The 19,068-nt window shown below is 48.1% G+C and overlaps 1 protein-coding gene across 1 annotated transcript in view; it reads left to right on the top strand.

The window, feature by feature from the left end:
- The window catches only part of PARP4 (poly(ADP-ribose) polymerase family member 4), a 69,909-nt gene extending 51,065 nt beyond the window's left edge, over window positions 1–18,844 (top strand). The window contains exons 26-35 of the mRNA XM_058670550.1: window positions 1,627–1,797; window positions 2,045–2,125; window positions 4,254–4,334; window positions 5,281–5,376; window positions 5,917–6,039; window positions 11,799–11,962; window positions 12,638–12,956; window positions 14,478–14,577; window positions 17,004–17,136; window positions 18,493–18,844. Of these exons, the coding sequence (XP_058526533.1) occupies window positions 1,627–1,797; window positions 2,045–2,125; window positions 4,254–4,334; window positions 5,281–5,376; window positions 5,917–6,039; window positions 11,799–11,962; window positions 12,638–12,956; window positions 14,478–14,577; window positions 17,004–17,136; window positions 18,493–18,691 (1,467 nt within the window). The 3' untranslated portion in view covers window positions 18,692–18,844. The remainder of the gene's footprint in view (window positions 1–1,626; window positions 1,798–2,044; window positions 2,126–4,253; window positions 4,335–5,280; window positions 5,377–5,916; window positions 6,040–11,798; window positions 11,963–12,637; window positions 12,957–14,477; window positions 14,578–17,003; window positions 17,137–18,492) is intronic.
- Window positions 18,845–19,068: the final 224 nt, after the last annotated feature.

The raw sequence follows: 19,068 nt of genomic DNA, 5'->3' as shown, positions 1-19,068 counted from the left end.
GCAGAGAGAAGGAGAGACAGAGAAAAGCCTTTCATCTTATTCATTCTCCGAGTGGCCACAACAGCCAGGGCTGAACAGATCCAAAGCTAGGAGCCTCTTCCAGGTCTCCCACGGGGATGCAGGGTCCCAAAGCTTTGGGCCGTCTTCAACTAATTTCCCAGGCTACAAGCAGGGAGCTGGATGAGAAGCAGGGCAGCCGGGACATGAATCAGCACCCATATGGAATCTGGGCACGTGCAAGGCAAGGACTTTAACCACTAGGCTACGCCACCAGGCCCAGACAACTGTTTCTTTTTTAAAAGATTTATTTTTTATTTTATTACAAAGTCAGATATACAGAGAGGAGGAGAGACAGAGAGGAAGATCTTCCATCCGATGATTCACTCCCCAAGTGAGCCGCAACAGCCGGTGCACACCAATCCGAAGCCAGGAGCCAGGAACGTCCTCCAGGTCTCCCACGCGGGTGCAGGATCCCAATGCATTGGGCCGTCCTCGACTGCTTTCCCAGGCCACAAGCAGGGAGCTGGATGGGAAGTGGAGCTGCCAGGATTAGAACCGGCGCTCATATGGGATCCCAGGGCGTTCAAGGCGAGGACTTTAGCCACTAGGCCACGACGCCGGGCCCTATAACTGTTTCTAATCTTCCTTTCTATTCTTCCTGTTTCTGGGGGACGAAGAGAGAGGAAGAGAAGGCCACAGCCAGCAGCCTAACCACAGCTGTAGCTGAGGCTGTGGGATGGCCTGGCAGTGTCGTCCTGAGGTCCCTGAGGTGGAGCGTGTTGCGAGGGTACTGCTTTGGTGGTTTCAGTAGTTCTGAGATGCTGTTGATTGCATTGTTCCACAGTTGAGGTGATCCCTCCAGACTTGCCCAGACACCTGCTGTCGAAGCTCAGCTAGGAGTGTTGTCCAACTTGTTCTGCCCTCTATGGGCAGGCTTCCACGATCTGTCATGTCTGCCGTGTGCATCTTGGCATATGATCCACTGCACAGGCTTCAGCAATCAAAGGCCTAGTTAAAAAAAATAAAATAAAAGAATTAAAAAAAAAAAGAATCTATTGGCTAATGGCATAGACCCAGGATGCTTTGTAAGTTTAAGTCATGTGATAGTGACGTTGTTTAACATTTTATCTAGCTCTTTTTGGAAAAGAGCCATTATCAGGAAGGAGGGAAAAAAAAGGAATCTGTAAAAATCCTAAAACGAATAATGTGAACATGCGTATCATGGGCCCAGCATGATGGCTCCGTGGCTAAATCTTTCCCTTTGAAAGGACCATCATCCCAGATGGCACTGGCTTGTGTCTAGCTGCTGCATTTCTCATCCAGCTCCCTGCTTGTGGCCTGGGAAAGCAGTCAAGAACGGCCCAAAGCTTTGGGACCCTGCACCCATGCTGGAGTCCCGGAAGAAGCTCCTGGTTCCTGGCTTCAGGTCGGCTCAGCTTCGGCAACTGGGGCCACTTGGGGAGTGAACCAGCAGACAGAATATCTTTCTCTCTGTCTCTCCTCTCTGTAAATCTGCCTTGCCAATAGAAATAAATAAATCCTAAAGCAATCAAATAAACAAAAGCAAAATAAAACAAAAACGTGTGTATCACCTTGAACAAGAAATAATTGCTGTTTTATTAACAGATAGAAGAGCAAATGGCCAGGCTGCATTCTCCGAGTTGCCACTCTGTCTCTGTCAAATGGCAGCAGCTCAACTTGGACGCCCCTGAGCCCCTGCAGGCCCCTGCCCAGGTGCCCTCCTTGTTTCACAACGACCGGCTGCTCGTCTATGGATTCATTCCCCATTGTACACAGGTAGGCAGGTGCACAAGTCATGCTATGGGAAGAGCAATCCATTTTGCTAAGTTTTTTTTTTTTTTCTTCCTTCCCTTCCTGGGTAGCAGATTTTCCCCCTTGTAGGGACACAGCTGGGTGTTAGCCTGGGCTCACGAGGCTTCTGGCTGCCAGTGAGAAGGAGGAGACATCGTTGAAAGAACCACTGTGGACTCAGCAGAAGTTGGAATGGAAACCTAAGGAGGAGTTCGTGTCTTTCCCATTGCAGGCAACTCTGTGTGCGCTGATTGAGGAGAAGGAATTCCAGGCCCTGGTGTCGACTACTGAGCTTCAGAAGACCACGGGAACTGTGAGATTCCATACTTAAACTTTGGGCCAAAAGTCTTGATTGTGTGTGTCCGTGTGTGGGCACAGTGTTTCGCATTCTTCCTTTGATGTACGTGATGCAGTTTGGTCATGTGTACATACAAAGATGGTACCAAGTACACAGCTGACTCACAGCCCGGGAGCCTCATGTCTGAATGACCCCATGGGCACCGGTACAAATAATCACCCTTCGAGTCAGCGTTTTGTGTGTGAAGGATCACAAAGATGCTCATGACTCAATGAAGGCTCATTGGCATGGCAATAGCCACACTATTTATAAATGTTCATCACAGCATTACTGCGTCAGGGTCAACTACATGCTATGTTGAAGATGTATTTTTCCATTTTTAAATGAAAAGTAAATTAATTATGAAATGAAAATCTCCAGGCTCCTGTGGTCTCCATATACGTGGACTTTGCCCACACTGACCAGTGCTTTGACCCCACTCTGTATACTACGTCTGAGTCTTCACTTTCCGGAGTGTGCGTGTGTCCCAGGAGGGGAGGGCTCAGCCCCCCAGGACACTTGCAGGACCTGGGTGGTGTACTGGGGCATCCCACAGCCTGTCCGGGCCCGGTCATTTGCTTTCAGGAGGGGAGGACGCAGCCCCCTAGGACACTCGTAGGCCTCATGTCATGCACTGGGGCATCCCCCAGTCTGACCAGGCCCAGTCATTTGCTCTTACAGCTCATAGAACCCAGGAATCCTCTTCCTCCCCATCTTTATGTCACCAAGCATGATATAAACACACAGAGAGACAGCCAGAGCAGGGATGGCCCAGGGCTCACTGGGTCCATTGGTCAGGTTTCCCGCAGTTGTCATCAAGCAGGAGGCTCCTGGGCTCACTGACCACTGGTGACTGACTGTGCCAGGAGGCCGAGGCTGAAAGCCCCTCCAACCACAGGCAGACCTGACCTCATCCAAGCTAACATGCACATGGGCACAATCGGAAGGGAGTAACAAACGTGGCCTTGGGAGTCCCTGAAGGAGCTTTGGGACCTACTGCACACGCTCCGGTTTGACCTTGAAAACACTGAGCTGTGTATTCCATGTATCTAATTTGCTAGTCATGGGACTACTTGCATAACCAAGCAAATCATATCCCAGTTATTACTGTGTTTCTAAGGTGAGATATACAGCTTACTTTTTGACAGTGGATCAGTATAATTGACAATATTTGCCAATGGCTTAATGCATGGAATTTAGCGAAATATCGATATTGCTTCAAAAATTGAAGCTAAGGGGTAAAGAATTGAAAGGATTTAAATTTTTTTTATCTATTTGAAAGGCAGAGTTGCAGAGAGAGGAGAGACAGAGAGAGAGAGGTTCACTCTGCTGATTTGCTCCCCAGCTGGCCACAATGGCTGGAATTGAGCTGGTCCAAAGCCAGGAGCCAGGAGCTTCTTCCAGGTCCCTGACATGGGTGCAGGGGCCCAAGGCCTTGAGCCATCCTCTGCTGCCTCCCTGGGCTGTTAGCAGGGACCTGGATCTGAAGTGGAGCAGCCAGTACTCCACACAGCAGTCATGGGATGGTGGCCGCAGGCAGAAGCTCAACTTGCTAAGCTAAAGTGCTGGACTCAGATAAAAAAATTTTTTACCTGGAAACAGATTGTTCTCCGTAAAATCACAGTCTTGAAAGTCAACCTTCCCCTGTGGAGGGATGGGATTATTGAAAACTGCTGTTGCCGTTGGAGATCAGTTCCTCACCCTAGTCTTCACCTACAGGGGCTGCAGTCCCCGTTCCTGGCTGCACACCCCAGTCCCAGCCTGGCTTCTCCTATTGTGGAACAGCGGTTTTGAATTGCCAAAGTGAATTAGAGTGGCAAATGGCCTTTGATAGAAAAAGCAAACCTCAGGCAACAGAAAACATGCAGCTGAGAAAACAGGGTTGTGTCTATAGGCTGACTGCAAGGCGCTCGAGGGAAGCTTTGAGGGTGAAGGGAGATTCTATATCTTCATTTCGGTAGTGGCCATATGGCTGAAAACTTGCATGAAAACGCATCATATTGCGTGCCGCCACATGTCAACTCCCGCTGTTTTTAAAAGAGGATTGTAAGTCTTGGATAAGAAGCCATCTGAATCTCTTTTCTCCTTTGCTGCTGAAACACAGATGATTCACAAGCTGACAGCACGGGCTCTGATCAGAGACTATGAAGACGGCATTCTCCATGAAAACGAGACACATCATGAGGTTCGGTGTTTTCCTTGTAGAAACCAGTATGCCTTGTTCTTGCTCAGTCTTAATTTGTTTACCCAAGGAAGTGGAAGGTAAGGACAGTTGCATGGAGAACAGAACCAGGGGCCAGGGAGCTTGTAGCACTGCATCTGAGACATCCGGGCAGGGAGTGTGGGTGCCCAGGGACCCCTGGTGTTTTCCCGGGAACTCTGAGATGGTTTACCCTGCAGAGAGGGGTGACATGGGGCTCAGAGACTACGCAGCAAGTGCCTGCTTGGGAGGTCATCTTGGCTCCTGTGTTGTGTTGTTGGTATTCCCAGCCTAGTAGTGTGAAGGCGAGAACAGGGCTGTGGAAGACCTGCCCGAGGCACTCAGCACTCTCTCCTCGCTATGAAGGGCCCTGGCCGAAGGTCTAGCCCAGCCATCTAGCCCAGCCTGACTGTCCAGCTGGTCACCCAGAGACTGTTCGTGTGAATGAAGTGAGCGTGTTGGTATTCCATGCAATCCCGAGATGGTGCCAGATACCAGGGATGGCCAGGGGCCCTAACAGGCATGGTAGATGCTCTCTCTAATCCCCTGAGCATCCTTGGATCACATCCTTGTGTTCTCTGATCACAGTCCTTTGATCTCTGAAGGCAACTGACCAGGTCCAGCCTAGGACCATCCTCAACAGCCAGCCAGCCCCCTCGAGTTCCTCCGTGGACCGAGGACTCTGGCCACTGGTGGACACTCTTTGTAAAGTCCAGGAACTCCTCTTCCTGTGGCAGAGCCAAGTCAGCTGACCCTGTGTTGCAGGCACCTACCTGAGATGCCTGGACAGGACCCTGGACCTGGAATTCAGATTGAAATGCTTATTATAAGTCAGGAAAACACCTGTTTATGTCATTTAATGATCCTCTGAGCGTACACAACTAATAGATACCAATAAAACAGGTCATACTTTCTTTTTTTCCTTCTGTAGATGAAGAAGCAAACTTTGAAATCTGTCATCATTAAGCTCAGCAAAGAAAACTCTCTTATAACACAGTTTACCAGCTTTGTGGCAGTTGAGAAAAGGGTATGTGTGCTTATTCATGTTTCTATGTTATGAAAGCTACTCTCGCTCTGTCTTTTAAAGGGCTGCACTGGGGGAAGGCCAGATGGCCTCAGAAGGGTCTCCCATCCATGGTGGTCTGCACCAAGATTTCTGATAACCTCCCTAAAAGTGTATATTGTTTTTAATGTTATGAATAGCTGCAGATGTAAATTTAAAATATTCTATCCTTTGGTTACATTTTTGGCACTTCCCACCTTTCGTTAATCCAACACCCTCAAAAAATAGATCAAGCCTGGTTCCCCTTCCCTTCCCAGAGGCCCTCTTCCCTTCCTTACTTCACAGAAAAATCCGTGGAAAGCACTTAGCACAGCTCTCGGCAGCACCCCTCAACCAAGGAGGCTTGTCTGTGCACCTTTGCTTGAACTCATGGCCCGGGACCCAAGACCCAAGCTTACAGAGAGACGCAATGCCAATCCAACACCCACAAGGCTGTAGAACGTGTGATAATTGCTAATTTGCGAATGTCTTTTTTGATTGTAACCTAATTTTGACGCAATGTAGGATGGTGATGAGGCAGCTTTTCCCAATATACCAAACATCTCAACACTCATTGCCGAAGAAGATGTCGACTTCCTGCCTTACATGAGCTGGCAGGAGAAGCAGCCAAGTCCCAGGGCAACACAGGTAAGCCCTTGTCACCCCATCAGGAGACATGAGCTTGCATATTCCCATCCCACGGTTACAACAGTGTGCTGTCTCCTGCACCTGCCGGTTGCTCCCCTTATAGTGGAGAATGCAGCTTTGTAAAAACGTTGCTGCATTCCTGGGCAGCCACTGCACATCAGTGTAGCTACAAAGCATGGCAATAGAGCAAATGCAGTGATGCTTTGATCGTGGAATGATATGCTGCCATACAGGTAACTAGTTAATCAGATAACAGGAGAGTATTTCCAGAAGTTTAGGGCTTGGGGTTTGGTGCAGCGGCTAAGACACCAGTCCGGATGCCCACAGCCCATTGTCAGAGGGTCTGTGTTGCAGCCTAGCTCCACTCCCAATCTCCCAGACTTCTTCCTGATGAACATCCGGACAGGTAGCAGGTGATGGCTGAGGTTCTTGGGAGAACCAGACTGAGTTCTGCATTTTGGGTTCCGACTTTGCCCAAGCTGTTGTTGCAGGCATTTGGAGAATAAGCCAGTGGGCTGGAAAAATATTTCTCTGTCTCTGCTTGTCTGTCTCCCTCCCTCTGTGTTCTCAGTCTTCCAAATGAATTAATGTATGAGTAAATAACAATTCTTTAAAGTTTATGGAAAGTGAAATTTAACGGCCTGGCACAATAGCCTAGTGGCTAAAGTCCTTGCCTTGCACCCAACCATTGTAGCCAATGGGGAGTGAACCAGCAGTAGAAGATCTTTCTCTATATATCTCCTTCTCTCTATATCTCTGCTTTTTCAATAAAAATAAACACTTTTAAATGGAATTGAAGCTTATTTCTATGCAAACCATTTTGCAATCCACACAGTGTTTCATAATGTACATTCTATAGGAACTTTTTGCAAACCTCTTCTGTACATGGATTTCAAAATCATTTGCACCAAAATAATCTTTTGATTCTGTTTTCCATAAACTTTTTTTTTTTAAAGATGACTTTTTTTTTTTAAAGATTTATTTTATTTTTATTACAAAGTCAGATATACTTAGAGGAGGAGAGATAGAGAAGAAGTGGAGCTGCCGGGATTAGAACCAGCGGCCATATGGGATCAAGGCAAGGACCTTAGCCACTAGGCCACACTGCCAAGCCCTCCATAAACTTTTTAAAGTGCCCTTGCACATTTCATGTGATTGATTGGATGCTAATTACACTTAAATTTGTCTTGACAATTTTAATGAGCTCTGGCCGTACTGCCTTGTATCAGATCATAGTGACAGACAGCAGCAACATAACAAGAGAGGCTGTCGGGGCAGGTGTCAGTGCAGTGCCCATCCCTCCGGCTGCCCATGCCTCCTACTGCAGCCTTGGCTCAACTCCTGGCCCTTCCTGCTCAAGTGCACTGTGTGAGGCAGTAGCTGATGGCACTGGGCTCAGGTCCCTGCCACCCATATAATAGATCTGGATTGGATTCTGGGTCCCTGACTTCGGCCTGTCCCAGCCCTGGCTATTGCATGCAATTGGTACATGAACCAGCATTTGAAAGATTTCTTAAATTTCTCTCTCTCTCTCTCCCCATTTAAATAAAGTGAAAATGAGTAAATAAATATTTTTAAAAGAGAGGCTGCTGCTCTGTCCTCTGTTTACCCCATTGTATAATTTGGATTTTTTTTTTTCTTGGAGGGGTTGGGGACGGGCATGTGACGTGTCAGTTATTTCACTACTAGGGATGCCTACAGGCCAGATCAGAGGCCAGAGGTTGACTCAGCTTTGCTTCCTGTCTAGCTTCCTGCTAATATGCACCTGAGAGACAACAGGCAATGACGCAAGTGCTTGGATCCTTGTGCCCCACGTGAGAGACTCACACTGAGTTCTGGGACCCCTGACTTCGGCGTGGCTCAGCCCGAGATGGGGCAGGTAGTTGGGGAGTGAACCAAGTCATGAAAGGTCTCGCTGCTTTTCAAATTAAATAAAAGATAAACGCTGAAAAGAACCTTTGTAAATTTGAGAGATAGAAGTAGAGAGTTCTCCTCTCAGCTGCCTACTAAGGTACTCATCCAGAGCCAAGAGCCAGGAGCCTGGAGCCAGGAGCCTGGAGCCAGGAGCCTGGAGCCAGGAACCTGGAGTCTGGAGTCTGGACACTGGAGCCTGGAGCCTGGAGCCTGGTCTCCCATGTGAGTGGCATAAAACACAGAATGTAATTTACATATCAACAACTAGGGGGAATTGACTTGAGACTATGAGAGTTCCCACCCCTCCACCTGAAGCATCTATGCTTGAGGTTTAGGGAATTTCAGGCCTGTGAATTCCCATATCAGCTGATCCCAGAGGTTCTCCACTAGATTGCACCTACAGCTCTACATCGGCAAAGCTTCCCGATGTCCTCTCTTGTCTTCCTACATTCCATATTGGGTTTTTTTTTAAAGATTTATTTTATTTTTATTATAAAGTCGGATATACAAAGAGGAGAGACAGAGAGGAAGATCTTCCGTCCGATGATTGACTCCCCACGTGAGCCGCAATGGTCAGTACTGCACCAATCCAAAGCTGGGAACCAGGAACCTCTTCCGGGTCTCCCACGTGGGTGCAGGGTCCCAAAGCTTTGGGCCGTCCTCAACTGCTTTCCCAGGCCACAAGCAGGGAGCTGGATGGGAAGTGGAGCTGCCGGGATTAGAACCAGCACCCATATGGGATCCTGGGGCATTCAAGGCGAGGACTTTAGCCGCTAGGCTATGCCGCCGGGCCCCATTCCATATTTGTTTTAGAAAAGTTTGACATGGAAAAATGAGTCCCTTATGAGTTATGAAAATAGTTCCCAATTTCCATGTGTATTTTAATGTTGTCTCCTCTTCTCACACAGATCTTCCTACTATTTATTTTATTTGAGGGACAGAACAACAGAGAGGAAAAAGAATCCTCCATCCACTGGTTCGCTTTCTAAAAGGTCTGGACCAGAGTAAAGTCAGGAGCCAAGGGGTCTCCCACGCAGGTGGCAGAGGCCTTTGCTTTAGGGCCATCTTTTGATGCTTTCCAAAGAACTTTAGCAGAGAGCCAGATCAGAAATAGAATGTCCAGAAGTCTACCACACACTCCTGATATGGCGTGCTGTCACAAGCTGCATTTAATCCCCCTAGCCACAGTGCTGTGCCAGTCATTGGATATGTTATGTAACTAAGACTTTATTTTGTTTTGCATTATTTTTTTTACCCTGCACCCACTGGAGGACCCAGAAAACTCTTGGCTCCTGGCTTTGCCTAGCCCAGCCCTGGTCATTACAGCCATTTGAGGAATGAATCATCAGATGAAAATTTCTCGGTTTCTCTGTAATTCTTTCAAATAAATACATTTTTTTTAAGATTTTTATTTTTGTTAGAAAGTCAAATTTCCAGGGAGAGGAGGACAGACAGAGAGAAAGATCTTCCATCTGCTGGTTCACTCCCCAAGTAGCCTCAACGGCTGGGATAAAAACTGGCATCCATATGGAATCCTGCTACATGCAAAGTGAGGACTTTAGCCACTAGGCTACCGCGCTGGGCCTACAGTGTTACATCTTTAAATGGTTAATTTTACCATGGACCAGAGAGGCCTTAATTGCCTATTATCGCACCTGACTCCTCTCTGGTAAACACTTGATCCATCTTCTGCTGCTTTCCCAGGCCATTAGCAGGGAGCAGGATTGGAAGTGCAGCAGCCAGGACCCAAACTGGTGCCCACATTGAATGCCAGTGATCCAAGGCAGAAGCTTAATCTGATATACCAGTTCACCGGCCCTGAAACTACTCCTTTGAAAAATTCATTTTTTAAATTGAGTTTGAAGAGCAGAAAGACCATCTCCCAACCTGTGGATTACAACCCAAATGAATGCAAAAGTTGGGCTGGACCAGACTAACGCCTGGTGCTCCGTTCACTAAGGACTCCCTTGGGGTGACAGGGACCCGAGTGCTGCAGGACCCATCTGTGGTTTCCCAGTGTTGTGGGGAATTCGACATGAAACACAGAGCAACCTCATTTCTTGCCTTACATGAAAGAATTTTCATGCATACAACTCTAGTATGCAGGGCAAGATTTATTTAGCGAAGGATGAAAGAGGGTGCCTGTTACCAGAAAAGCTCGGGGGGTTCTTTCCTCGGCTTAATATAGAAATAAGAAGCCAGAACTGGCTGCAGACAGAGAAGTTGGATTTGTGAAGGGACCAGGTACATGGAAAGAAGAGGGAAGAGGGAAGCACCTCCTGAGAGAGAGCCAGGAGCTAGGGTGCCATGGGCGAGGAGAGAAGGAGAGACAGACACCAGGGGCTGAGGAAGGGTCTTGGGATTTAAAGGGTTCCCTGACCCCTCCCTATTGGCCATGAATCTAGAGGTAAAAGGTTCCCCCATTGGTGGTCTCTTAACCAGTGAGGAAATGGGTGGGCAATGCTTGTGCCACCCACTTGAAGGTGTGGCCAAGATTTCAGCAGACCTGGATGGTCTCAGCTCCAAGGGAGAAAAAGACCCGAGGAAATGGTAGAAGGTAATGTCTTGTACCGTCTCGGAGAGTCACTCAAAGGAAAAAAAAAAAAAAAAAGAGCAAAGCTCATTAATACTGGGCAGCAATGTGGCACCTTGTGCTGAACCAGAGGCCATGGGAAGGGTAGGACTGGTGGCTTCCTCCTCCCACGCTGATAAAGCTTAGAAAGGGGCATTGATGTGTCCGTTCTGGCCCTTCGTTCTCTCTTCGAGGGCAGAAGGTGCCCTTGGAAGGGGAAGAAACAGGGAGCCTCACGGTTTTATTTTATTTATTTGTTAACTTTTTATTTAGAACAATTTTATTTTAAAAGCTAACTTCGCCAAGGGCCAGAGACCCTAACTGCCTCCCACCCTCCGACCCCTCACACGGCAGGAAGCTGGATTGGAAGCGGAGCAAGGGCCAAACGCAGGCTTCTCAGGGAGCATTTTAACCACTGTGCCCAGTGCTTGTCCCTACTCCTCTTCTGAAAACAGCTCTTGTAGCTAAAATTTGAGGCTAATTATTTCCACACTATCTCAGAGACCTGCTGTCAGTATCAAACTGGATTTAGCTTGGATGCTCTTTTCCCAGGAACATTGTTTTGTTTTTTTTTTAAGATTTTTTTTTTTTTTCTTGGAAAGGCAGACATATAGAGAGGAGGAGAGACAGAGAGGAAGATCTTCCGTCCGATGATTCACTCCCCAAGTGAGTGTAATGGCCAGTGCTGTCCTCGACTGCTTTCCCAGGCCACAAGCAGGGAGCTGGATGGGAAGTGGAGCTGCCGGGATTAGAACCGGCGCCCATATGGGATCCTGGGGCATTCAAGGCGAGGACTTTAGCCGCTAGGCCACGCCGTCGGGCCCCACAGAACATTCAGGCAATACGTGATTCTCATTCTCTGGTGCAAAAATCTTCATTTGCTTTCAATCTTTGGAAGTTTCCTTTGCTTTCCTTTTTTAATATTTCCAGAAAACAGTAGAAAAGACTGGCAGCATTTCTTTTGAATGACCAGCTCATTTTCAGGCTCATTTACACACCGTGATTCTATTCAGCGTCACCTCTGGGACGGGTCACCTCTGTGTCCTCACTTTCTCCCTGTGAAGTGGGGGTGCACGTGGCTCTGAGGGGAGACCATAGCCCGGTCTCTAGAGGTGATGGTTGCTGGCACTTCCTTCCAGGGCTGAGCAACCTTCCCTGCCTCGTGTTGGGTGCTTTTCTCAGTGCCCCCGTCCTCGCATGCAGGTGAGGACTCTGGGACTGAGCCCTCTCTTGGGAGCAATGTTGATCTTCATTATGTTGTTTTTATCTGCAGCATCTTCCTTCGGCATCCCCTGCAGGGGACGCAGTGCAGGTGGAACATTCTGCTCTGTTTGGTCTTGGTGCCTATGAGCTAGAGGAAGAGCTTCTCACATGTGATGAATGTGAAGACGCGGAAATGCCATTGGATTTAAGAGACAGGAGTTTCTCTCCTGAAGGGTACTGGATGAGAAACTGCTTAGGAGAAGCCACGCCACCACCAGAAGAGACTGCCAACAGCTTTCCTCTGCCTGCCGGTGCCGGAGCCGCCATCTCCCTCACCTTCCCTGCTCCACCCCCTAGTGCAGCACCCATCCCTCCTCCCGCACCACTACCTGGGGGCATTCATTCCTCTGCTTCTCCCACCTTCCCTGCTCCACTCCTTAGCGCAGCGTCCCTCCCTCCTCCCGCACCACTACCTGGGGGCATTCATTCCTCTGCTTTTCCTGCCTTCCCTGCTCCACTCCCTTGCCCAGCTTTCATGTCTCTTTCCCCATCACTACCTGAGGTCCTTAGTTCTCATGCTTCTCGCCCAACAAAATTAAGCCTTGCTAGCAACGACCAAGAGAGGGGTTCTCATCCCAGCCAGCTGCCCCAGGTCGTCACAGCAGGGCCCTCTTGGGACGGGCTTGGGGCTGTAGTCTCAGCTCTACCTGCACCCCAGCCAAGGTTGAGCTTTAGCTCTGCTGGTGTCGCTTTTCAAAAGGGTCTCTCCCTGTCTCCCCCCAGATTCTCTAACACTGGTCGCAGCATAGCCTCCCAATCCCATGATTCCATGGCTAATGAGAGCTTGAGTTCAAGCGGCTTTTTTGAAAGGCAATCTCTCAGGCATACCCTTGACAATGCTCCTGCCAGAAATGTCAGATTTGGTTCTGCCTTGCCAGTCAAACGTCATGCTGCCTTGCAAGTCAAACGTCGTCCTGCCTTGAATTTTGAGGGTGCCGTCGAAGTAGACAGTTTCCATCCAAGTGATCAGCTTCCAAACGTAATGTTAATGCAGCTGGATACAGCTGTCAAAGACAGTAAGATGTCAGTGGCTCCATACAGTGCAACCAAAGGAAGCAAAAAGAAAATTCAAGTCTTGGAGGCAGTAGGAGGAGGACAGGCCGTGGCCAGTCATCAAAGCTGGATGAGTGCTGTGACCTGCAGGAAGCTCTTCAGCCTACAAACCCAGGTACCTGTCTTCTCTGTAAATGCATGGTCTCTTTGCCCCTTGGCTGAAATGTGCCCACCGCTCACCTTAGCTGGTCATCGGAACTATCAGTACCAGTCAGTACTAACGTAAGGGACGTGTACCAGGTGCTGAGGCACAAGGCAGTCTTCCTCAAGAAAATCTTCCTCGCCACAAATACCAAAACCCAAAGCAGCTAGCTGATGGAAGCGATGTGTTTGACATGCAACCAGCACCTTGTTTTGGTGCATTTTAATATTCCTCAGTCCACAGTGGTCCTGAACAGGTCACAGGGTATAACCTTCACATCGTAGTTGCTAAAATTGATGGAACTGCAATTCGTATGCATTTTCTGGTGGGAAGTAAAACCTGCACGCTGAAAGGGTTCTCTGGGCATGTTGTCCCAAGCTGTTGGGAATAGAGCTGCTATTTCCCCGGTAATATCAGCATAGAGCTTATCATTCCATTGTCCGATTAAGAAACATCATGGGAGCCCATCTTGCCCCTGTAACTGCTCTGGTGGAACTTGGTTTAATGAAGTAGAAAGGACTGCACTGAGCCTAAGAGCGTAAGGGTGAGCCCTGGGTTCCCAGCCCCGGCACTCCATGGTGACCTGAGTCTGTTTCCTCTTCCACGTGATGGGGAGAACGGTGGCGTCTGTCTCGCAGAAGGGTTTGCAGATTGAAGCAGGAGGGTCTTAACCGCCCAGCTGTCCTGTGCGAGCCTGGGGAGGAAAGCCACAGAGTAGCTGTGCCCCTGGCAGAGAGGGCAGACCCTGCCACTAAGCTGCGGGGACCTAAGGCCTGCTTCGACCACCTGTGCTCTGTGACCAAGTCGCTCCTCCTCTCCCTGTCTGTCTGTCCTCGTCGGCAGATGTCACTCCTCCCTGTGTTCCAGCAGAGCCTAGGGTCTGTCTCCTTCAAGGTTAGGATCTGGGCCATGCCCAGACTCTGCATTCTCAGATGCCCAGCACAAAGTAGGCAAGGTGGGCACAGGGAAGTTGGAAGAGCAGCTTTAGGGTAACTCCTTAACAGTACTGCTTCATGCACTTAAAAATTCAGGCAGCGGGCTTTGTGTCCAGTGCTAAGAAACCAGGAGGAAATTTCTAGAAGTGACAGATAAGTGCACGGTATTGGTTGCAGTCATGGTGTGGTTCACAGCTATAAACATGTCGAAACACAACAGGTTTCTGTGTCAGTCATACCTCAGAAAAGAAGCCTTTAAAGGAAGAAATCATGCCATTTAGAAGTTTGAAAAACATTGTGAGAGATTTAGAATGTTTTTCCTGAATCTATGCCTGAGGCTGTCTCTAGACTTGTACATGCTGCCACTTAGTGTCTGTGACACTGAGATTCCAGATAAGACTTTAGTGCTGCTGTATGGGGTCTTTGCTACCTAGGTACTAAAACATTTACAAAGCTCGTAATGATTGAAATTAAGATAAATGGAAGCTTGCGTACCACTTCACCTCTTCTACCACAACCTTTCCGTGATGGGACTTCAATTTGTTTCTTAATTTCTTAGGATGGCTTCTGGACACTTACACCTGAGCTAGGATTTATGTTAAACGTTAATGTGAATGCTTTATGCAGCTTCCTTGAGCAAAAAGGCATTGGTTCATTAGGTAAGTCTCATTTTTTTCCATTCAGTGATTTTTTTTTAAGATTTCTTTATTTTTTTTATTATAAAGTCAGATATACAGAGAGGAGGAGAGGCAGAGAGGAAGATCTTCCGTCCATTGATTCACTCCCCAAGTGACCACAACGGCCGGTGCTGTGCCGATCCGAAGCCAGGAACCAGGAACTTCTTTCCAGGTCTCCCACGCGTGTTCAGTGTCCCAAAGCTTTGGGCCGTCCTCTCCTGCTTTCCCAGGCCACAAGCAGGGAGCTGGATGGGAAGTGGAGCTGCCGGGATTAGAACCGGCACCCGTATGGGATCCCGGTGTGTTGAAGGCGAGGACTTTAGCCACTAGACCACGCCGCTGGGCCCTCCATTCACTGATGTTAAAATAGTCGTTCTATCTTCCATTCACTCATGGGTATGTTCCTAAAAACTAGTGAATTAACAGAGCAATTAAAAATGTTGTATACGAGTGGGATTATATTAGTTAAATATCAATGGAGACAGGAGACTAGTTGCCAGTCCTATCTTCCCCACTAATTCTGGTGTCATACATGTTAGATTACTGACACTAGCAGTACTAACTGCTGTAAAAACAACACACGAGGCTTAGTAACTCCATGCCATCCAACATGACCTGCCGGATCAAATACTGGTCAGCAGGGAGGTTCCTCTCCCTGTCCTCGTGTAGAAACCCAGGCGCCTTCCACACTGTGGCTCTGCCACACACATCATGTGGCTTGCAATTTAGCCTGGCGAAAGCAAGCAAGCAAGAAGATTCCACTGACATCATCCACAGACTAGACAACAGGAAGAAAACGTGGCAGGAACCAGTCACGGAGCCCTACCAAAAAAGGAAGAAGATAAGAAATTAATTCACTTTCTCCAGTTTTGTGCCCAGGAAGAGAGAAGAGCTTTGATGAGCAAAGATCCAGCCTCTGCTGGAACAGTTCTGTGTGTCAGGACCACAGAGGGGTGGAATGCAGAAATCCCAGGCATCTTAAACCAGCCCGTGGTAGAGCTGACCTGGTGGTGTAAGAGGTTAACCCTCCACCTGCAACACTGGACTTCCATATTGGGGCCAGTTAAGTCTTGGCTGTTCCTCTTGCAATCCAGCTCCGTGCTGAGGTCAATGGAGAACCAGCCAGTGCTAGAGCCCCTGCGTCCTCCTGGCTCACTGCCTAAATACCTGCCACAGCCTGGGCCTGGCCAGCAGCCCAGCACTCAGTCTGTCTCCCAGGTGGGTGGAACCCAAGTACTTGAGTTACCACCTGCAGCCTGCAGGGTGAGCAACAGCAGGAAGCTGGAAGCAGAGGCAAAGACTCAAAGTCGGGCACTCTGATGTGGGGTGGGAGCATTCCACGCAGCAGCCTAACCGCTGTGTCAAATACCCAAATCAAGACTGAGTTTTTCAGATGGAGTGCCCAGCTCCTGGTTTCAGCCTGGCCCAGCCCTGGCTTTCATGGGCATTTGGGAAGAGTAAGCCAGCAGATGGAAGAGCTCCCCTCTGTTTCTGTCATGCTGCCTTTAGATAAATAAATCTGGAGGAAGAAAAAGCCTTAAAAGGAGAAGGCGATAGTGCAGGGAGCTGTGAAATGTACCTGAATCTACCCCCACGCTCCCTCAGCTCCTGGACTGTCTCTGTCCTTAATCCACACATTCGCAGGCTGTGATGGAAGGAAGCCGGAGAGAAAGAACAGCTGGGAAGCCCAGAGCTGGGCCTTCAAGTTACAGCAACCTAGACACGCTGTCTTGGACTTGTTTCTGCACTCTTGAAAAGATCACGAAGACCGTTTCTCTCCTTTTTAGAAGATCTATTTTTATGCATTTGAAAGACAGAAAGCTTCTAGCTGCTAGTTTACTCCCCAGGTGACTATAACAAGCCAGGGCTAGGTTAGGCTGAAAACTGGATCTGGGACTCAGTGCAGGTGTCCTGTATGGACGGCAGAGACCCAAGGGCCTGCTGTCTATGGCAGTACTCCTTGAGCAAGAACTACACCACACAAAAGAAATAAATGAACAGGAACTACTCCACAGGACAAAAGGAGATGCCAAAATAGGCCTACCCTGACAAAGCAAAAAGCTTCTCGCAGGACAAAAGTGGAGGCTCCTCAGACTAGGATGGCAAATCCAGGGTGTCTGGTTGCTATATGATGCAATATACAATACAGAGTGGAAGGGATTTTGGCAGAGAAGGGATACTCAGACATGAGACTATGATAGGCACAGCTCCATCATCCTCATTTTTAACTTTAACTAGTAACTTCAATGAGGTAATTTAAATTGAATAGGAAGCTAATTAGGAACCTTGAAGTGTGTTACAGATGTTAGGATCTGGCCAATAGCATGTTCTTTGACGGCCATTGTGCACATGGGCACCATTTGAGATGTGGAGTTTCCAGAAGCCTTGATGAATTTGTTGCCTTTCAGGTGTCAGTGGAAGAGAAAGCCTCCTGAACCTGATTGCCACATTGTTGGTCCTGCAGTTTCTTCGCACCAAGTTGGAACAAGAGGGAATCGTTGTCAAGTCATGGATGACATTGGACGCATCTTCCGTCTCCAGGTAGCTTTTGTTATACCAAGAAGCACCTCACCTGTCAGCATTTTGTCGATAAGCCTTGTAAAGGGAATTTGGCTGACGGGGAGCAGCTTACCCAGTCTCCTGCTGCAGGCAGGACTGACCCAGTTTTCTTGCCATAGGCCACGAAGGAAACGGGTTCCGAGAGTTTCCCCGTGTCTGGCACTGTAGCCCCAGTCTCCCGGCTCCTGGTTAGCACCTCTGCATAACAGTGTGTTAATCCTACACGCCTTGGAGAGATCCTCAATATGAACGGGGCCGGGGGCAACCCACATTCCGTAGGTCTGAGTATTTGGCAGTTATCAAGCAGACTAGCAAACTACGAAGTAAAATGGGTCCGCTCTCTTGCGACAACTGCAACCTCATAGTCGCCTGCGGGCGCCAGGATCAAACTGAACCCTTGTTTGACCACTGGCGATCTTGGAGTGCCCACGTACATACGCCACACATTGGGTTACCCTGCAGACCCAGGGATGTGTTAGCCCAGTTCAAACTCAGGAGGACAAGCCAGGGAGCCCAAGGTCACCAGGGAGGCTATGGACTATTTGAGAGCCTTTTTTAAGGGCTCTATGGGGGCGCATTCTCTTTTCCCTGCAGACTCTGACCCCATGGCAAGATGAATTTCCCCTTCAGCCACACCCACACACCCACACACGATTCTTCAAAACACTTATACCCACTTGTTTGTATGTAATTTGCTAATGTTCTTTTAAAGACCTGGTAAGGAGAAAACTAACAGAAAAACATTACCTGTTGATAGAGGGAGAGATTATGACGGAAGGGGCAAGGCTAGTAGATAGGTTCCTTGTAATGGATGATGTTTTGCCGGTTTTTCTTCAAAGATGTATGTTTATGCATTGAATTTATTTGAAAGTCAGAAATCAAAATTACAGAGAGAGGCACTCTCCCATTTGCTGATTTACTCCGCAAATGGCCACAATGGCCATAGCTGGGCTAGGCCAACGTCAGGAGCCGGGAGCTTCATCTGGGCCTCCTATGTGGGGGGCCATGAGCCCAAACACCCGGTTTATCTTCTGCTGATTTCCCAAACGTCTGAGCAGGGAGTTGGCCTCCGAGTGGAGCAGCCAGGTCCTACCTTTTTTCAAGGAGGAAGAGATCTTGCACCCACTGGTTTACTACTCAAATGGTAGAGAGGCTGAAGCTAAGCCACGGTCAAACCCAGCAGTCAGGAGCCTACAATGGGTCACCCGTGTGTGTGTGTGTGTGTCAATTTTTGACAAAATTATGTTGCCTAATAAAATGTAGTAGATTTGGTAGCACATAACATTTCACATAGAGTCATCCTATGAAATTGATGGACATTTTTTTTTTTTCAACTAGGAAAATTCCTTTGCAATACACTGAGAAAATAAAGAAAGCAAATGAATGGGTGAAAAGAATGGAAGGGCAATATTCGTCCATCTGCCAGCGGCTTGAACTGGGCAAAGACTGGGACTCGGCCACCAAGCAGCTCCTGGGAATTGAGCCAGGTGACCCAGCCTCTCCTCTCCATAGAGCTCTTAGCCAAAGTCAAGGCTGAAGCCAGTGAAGCTGTATTTTCATTCTTTTTCCATGCTTCTGTATACAAAATAACCATATACAATTGAGAACTTATAATTAGTCTTACATGATTTTATTCAGTATAGCAACCAGAATGGATCATTTGAATAAATTAGCAAGAAAGAATAAAATGAAAAAAAAATGCTATATCAGCTTCTTTTTCCCTCTGTGTCTGGTATTTTGTTTTTTGGTTTTTTTGTTTGTTTTGTTTTTGAGATTAACTTATTTTTATTGGAAAGTCAGATACTCATAGGAGGAGAGACAAAACGGAAGACCTTCTGTCTGTTGATTCATTCCTCAAGCAGCTGCTATAGCTGCAGCTGAGCCAGTCTGAGGCCGGGAACCAGGAGCCTCTTC

This window comes from Ochotona princeps, chromosome 12 (genome assembly GCF_030435755.1).
Source record: "Ochotona princeps isolate mOchPri1 chromosome 12, mOchPri1.hap1, whole genome shotgun sequence".
Taxonomy (NCBI): Eukaryota; Metazoa; Chordata; class Mammalia; order Lagomorpha; family Ochotonidae; genus Ochotona; species Ochotona princeps.
Note: the sequence above shows the minus strand (reverse complement) of the source record. Positions and strands in the feature narration are given on the sequence as shown.